The sequence below is a fragment of the Rattus rattus genome, chromosome 18 (genome assembly GCF_011064425.1).
Source record: "Rattus rattus isolate New Zealand chromosome 18, Rrattus_CSIRO_v1, whole genome shotgun sequence".
NCBI lineage: Eukaryota > Metazoa > Chordata > Mammalia > Rodentia > Muridae > Rattus > Rattus rattus.
In genome coordinates, this window is record NC_046171.1 from 11,885,676 (window position 1) to 11,891,199 (window position 5,524).

Consider the following 5,524-nt stretch of genomic DNA (forward strand, 5'->3'; position numbering starts at 1 on the left):
GGATTAGGGGCTGTCACATGGAGGCTGGATGCTCGTGGGCTGCCCATGGGTCCTCTAAAAGTGTTCCTTTAATCCCACTATATGGGCGACAAGGCAGGCGGATCTCTACAGTCCAAGCCAGCCTGGTGTCTATTAGCAAATTCCAGGCCGGTCAGGGTTACACAGTGAGACCCTAACTTGAGAAAATAAAAATAAAAAAATAAAAATAAATCAAACCAAGGGAGGGAAGGTTTGGTGTTTTCACAGAGTGGCCCTGGCACTGCTAGGATGTGGAAGGCTAGGAGCCCTGAGCAAAGGTGATTGGGTATAAGGCTGAGCCCTGGGCAGCAGTGGGAGAATGGAGACTCCCTTGCTTATCTGGGGATAGACAGAAAGGATGCTAGGTGAGTCCTTCAGAGGTGGACAGGGTGGGCCCCCTTCTGCAAATGAGCAGGGTGATGTCAAGCTGCCTTTGGGAACATGATCTGGGGAAGAAGCTCATTCCCAGAGGCAGAAAGATGGTGGAACAGTTCAGGGGTCCCCAGGGATAGGAGACGAAGGAGCAACAGGGAGGACTGGGGACATCATCGTCCAAGGTCGTTAGAGGAGTAAGGTGTCACAGAGAGACATTATACACCCAACAACTAGTCTGAGTAACCGGATTATCAACCCCCTGAGGCTTTGCTATGGCCCCTCTCTCTAGACACTTGACTGTCACCGTGGGTTGGGAGATCCAGCAAGCCCCTGGGGGAGAGCATTATAAACATGGGAACCTGTGAGGCTATCTTCTGTCTGGCCTGGAGAAGGACAGCCCTGACCGCCTGCTTACTCCATCGTTGCTTTACCGCCTATAGGACCTGGGCCTTGAAGGGAACCTCCTCACTGACATCCTCTACAGGAATGTGACTTTCCTTAACCTGGTGGACCCCATCTCCCATGACCTGCTGGTGAACCTGGCCCGGGACCTGCAGTGCCCCAAGAAGGTAAGGTCAGCTGGCCTAGGCCCCAGGAACTTGGGTTCTCATGCTTGCTGTGTGACCTTAGGAAAACCACTATCCCACTTCAAGAACAGCTTCAGGAGCAGGTGTGAACTGCTTTGCGGATCCCCCAAAACCATGCTCGCATGTAAACCTGTTTCTCCGTAGGCAGTGCTGTGCTCCCCATCTGGGCAGAAGACCTATAGGGACATAGAACCCAGAAGACCTATAGGGACATAGAACCCAGCCTGTTTGACACAGCCACAATCAGAACCAGATACTCGTGTTGCTGGGTCAGAAGAGAGCCACCGTAGTCTAAGGCCCTTGGTCTCCATCCTACCCAGACACCTTTGGGGACAGGAGTTCCTCGAATCCCTTCTAACCCTACTTGAGTCACAAACAAGTCCTACCCCATGCTACTTGCATCCCACTGTGAACATGGCTGCAGCACTGGCTTGTATGTCTGTGGTCAGCCACGAGATCCCCAAGAATCCTGAACGCAATGAACCCCCCCCCAAGCCCCCTTGAAATAAGAAGGTCCACTGTAGGGTCTGTCAGCTCTGAAGCCCACATCTGTACTCAGCTGGCTGGTCCACAGCCATCCCTGTAGCCATCTAATCCGTTGTCACTGCGTGTTGCATGCTCTGGGGGCTGCTGACAGTATAAAAGAATGTTCTGGATGCCGAAGCATGCTCAGTGTCAACTTATGTGGAAAGCACACCTTGTGTTTTGCCCCAAGCTGAGCCTCTTTGGGAATACAATTAGGACCAAGAGAGAACCATGTTGTGCAGTAAAACATAAAGCCCCGGACCCTGTCAGCCCAGTCCCAGGCCCCACGGAGCGCCGCGTAGCTTGGAGAATGAGAGGAAGAGGGTGCTGACCTGTCTTGTTATTCTCTGGGACTGGCGTCTCTGGAATAGGGCTCCCTCAAGGGGCCTGGTCTGGCCTTCTCCTTGTGTCAAGTCCCCTGGGGGTTGTTAAGGGTGGCAAGCTACTGGCTGATAGCTTGAGCTACTGGCCTTAGGCCTGGGGACAGAGAACAAGGGCCTCATTGTCTGAGCTTCCTCCCACTGGGCACTGCGGGCCTCAGACTAGCCTTTCCAGCTCCCAGCAGGCAGCCTCTGCTGGCTCTATACCAGGCTACAGTCGGGGCAGAATGGAAGGGGCTTAGGCTCATCCTGACCATGACATCCCCCCACCCCTCCCCCACGCAGGACCATGAGCTCTGGAAGTCCTCGGATAAGATCTGTCGGCAACTCATCTACCACCTCACTCCGCATTCCAAGCGAAAACCCCACAGGAAAACCCAGAGCAGGTGAGGAGAGCCCAGCCACAGCCCTTGGACACTGGCTTTGAGGGTCCCTTCTTCTGAGAGTTAAATGTGCGAACACCTCACCCTGTTGCTCCCTTGCCTTAGGCTAACAATATGGCTGCAGTCCCGCCAGCAACGGCAGCAGCAGATGCCCCCAAGCTAAGCACCTTGCTCCGTGTGAATTGATTCTCATTTCTTGCAGGACGGCGACGCGTCCTGCCAATCGCTGGTCCCTCCATCCCTGATACATTAGATAAGAAACAGAGATTCCGAGCCTCCCATTTCTCAGGGAAGCGAACTGAGCTTGGAGAGGGGAAGTGGCTTCTTATGAGCACCCCTTCTCTGATTATCCTGCAACCCTTTGCCAATTCATCGGCTCCAGACTTCCTGAGGCAAAGACTTCCACAGCCTCCCCATAGCGTACTCTGCTCATGGCCCCCTGTTTTGGTCACTATATCATAGCCTCCTGACACAGTTCTGGCACTCTAAGGTCTAGAACCGTAGCAGGGAACTGATTGACCTCCGTTTATCCCGCACCCCGTTTTGTTCTTTTGCTTTGTGGTCCAAGGTGAACCCTGAAACCATGCTTCCTGCCAGACCAGACGGGGCCCTGGCAATGCTCTCACAGTTCCTCCCAACCTACCACCCAAAGCGGTCCTATCTTCCCCACAGGCCTGTGGATAAAGCAATGGAGAGCAATCAAAAGTGTGCCAGGGCCTCTGACGGACCCTGCTTCCGTCTCTAAATGCTTCTCAACACAGGGAGGCCCACAGCCCAGCAGTCCCTTAGCCTACAATGTCAACTTGCTTCCTCCCCTTTGGCTGTCCTGGGCTGGTCCATCTCTAGCCCCAGACTGAGAGGACCATCACGATACCATATCTGCTCGTGGCGAAGTTTTTCATTATCTTAAAGGATGCAGCTTGCAAGGGGACACAGGGAAAAGTGTAGGCTCAGAGGTCAGAACATCGTGATTTAGAGCCCTGGTCCCCACCCAGTGATGTACAGCCAAGGGACCTGTTCCATTTCTTGTAGTTCCTTTGGGGAGTGGGCCCATCATTTATGCGCCCTTGGGCTGTCACGGAAATAAGTGATTTTAACAGATGCAGGAAGCACAAGAATAGTAGTCCGCATAGAGAGCCTTAATTCATGTGTCTAATCCTTACAACAACCCTGGCCCCGTTTCACCAGACAGGAAACTGAACTTAGAGAAATTTGCCTTTGGCCACTAACATTTACCCCCAAAAAAAAAAAAAAAAAGGCTTAAAAAACATTTATTTACTTTTATTTTTTTTTTTTTTTTTTTTTTTTCGGAGCTGGGGATCGAACCCAGGCCTTGCATGCTTCCCTAGGCAAGCGCTCTACCACTGAGCTAAATCCCCAACCCCTACTTTTATTCTTTAAGTGTGCAAAGTCTTTCCTTGCATGCATGCATGTGCTCTGTGTATGGATTAGAGGCCAGAGGGTATTGAATTCCTTGGAGCTGCAGTTACAGATTAAGTTACTAAGTAATTAAGTCATCACGGGGGTGCTGGGGACTGAACTCAGGTCCTCTGCAAGAGCAGCACCTACTCTTAACTGCCGAGTCATCCCTCCAGTCCCGGAAGTGGCTTTATTAACCTAGGTCAAGGATCCTAGGTTGCCCTTGGTGGGTAACTGCTGTGGCTGGGTTCCTGCCTGGGCCGGGGCCCTGGTTCACTGTACCCATCTGCGCCCCTCCCTCCATAGCCGCAGCCTACAGAAGACTCTGCTGGTAGGGGAGACTGTGGACCTTTCTGGTATCCCGCTCTCGGCCCGGGATGTGCAGCACATATCGCGCTACCTGGACAGTCGTGGTGTAGAGCTGGTGGTCCTAGACCTGAGCTTCACCGAGCTGAGCGATGACCTCCTGCATCTGCTGCTGCCCAGCCTCTGGGCTCTGCCCCGCCTCACCCAGCTGCTGCTTAACGGCAACCGACTGACGAGAGCTGCTGCCCGTGAACTCACCGAGGCTATCAAGGACGCCACCAAGTTCCCCGTGCTGGCCTGGGTGGACCTGGGTAACAATGTGGATGTGTCTTCCCTTCCCCAGCCCTTGCTGGTTGGCCTACGAAGGCGACTGAGCCAGCACACCTCGCTCCCGACCATCTATGAGGGCCTGGACCTCGAGCCTGGGGGTGGCATGGCCGAGACCACTGCTGCTGTCTCCACCTGGGGCTCCGCAGCCACTGAGGCAGGACCAGAGCCTCAGGGTTGCTGTGCCAGGTGACTGGCTACTGGTCTGGTTCAGTGCTAATGACTGAGGTCTTTTAAGAACCAGGTATTGTCCAGGGGTGTCCCTCAGAGAGACAGTGAGAATGCTCAGCTGGGGGTGGAAGGGGGTGGAAGAGAAGGGTTTCATGGGAGGCAGGCCAGACAGCCCAGACAAGGGGCTCCATCTTACCCAGCTGCCGAGGCACCCGCAGCCCAGACCTTCCAGGGAAGGATGGTATCCCTTACTTCAGGCTTTATGTATTGCAGACTTCAGACTTACTGAGCTCCAGGCCTGCTGTGGAGATAGAAAAACCCCACCTGCCCAGAGTGGGTAAGCCACAGCCACATTGATGCTTCCTTAATGGTCACTGGGTGGTATCCTTGGAAACAAGGCGTAGAGGTCATGGGTTCAGCGGTGTGGGCTCTGGAGTTAGAGGAGACCTGACCTCAGGGCAGGGTTTGAGCTCTATTCATTTGGGAGCTTCGGCGGGGGAGCAGGTCCCAACCTGCTCACAGACAGGCGGAACGCTGCATGGAGCGCGAGAGCGAATGGCACAGGGCCCTTCAGTGTGCGCTGGGCTGGGGACAAGGCTCCAGACACCAAAGGCAAGGCCGTGGTGGATCCGAGGTGGGATGGTTGACTTTGTACCTGTCTCCAATAGGGCACAGCGCTGGCCATTCCCCCCAGCTCTAGTCCCCACGCTTCCTGTGTAGGCTGAGTGAGTACCTGGGCAGAGCGAGGAGACGCCTCTGGCTGGAGATGATGGGTTGTAATGTTTCCTTCGGTTTTGGGGTCACACACAGAGTATAAAGGGGTAGAGGTGGGGCCCAGCCAGCAACAGGAATTTTCAGGGCAGAACAGACTTAATGGTATCTCTCTAGGGAGTTACTGCTTTCTTTTCCAAAATCCCTCAAGGTGGCCTTCTGACTGGAAGCCCTAATGTCTGGTCACCCTCCCTGACCCATTTAGGATACTAGAGGGTTTAGTCCAACTAGTGGACAGAAAGGGACTCAGAGGAGAGCAGGC

General features: G+C 54.1%; 1 protein-coding gene across 1 annotated transcript in view; it reads left to right on the forward strand.

Annotated features, from left to right (window-relative positions):
- The window catches only part of Lrrc75b (leucine rich repeat containing 75B), a 6,634-nt gene extending 1,948 nt beyond the window's left edge, over positions 1-4,686 (forward strand). Inside the window, exons 2-4 of the mRNA XM_032888813.1 lie at positions 834-962; positions 2,171-2,271; positions 3,994-4,686. Of these exons, the coding sequence (XP_032744704.1) occupies positions 834-962; positions 2,171-2,271; positions 3,994-4,513 (750 nt within the window). The 3' untranslated portion in view covers positions 4,514-4,686. The remainder of the gene's footprint in view (positions 1-833; positions 963-2,170; positions 2,272-3,993) is intronic.
- Positions 4,687-5,524: the final 838 nt, after the last annotated feature.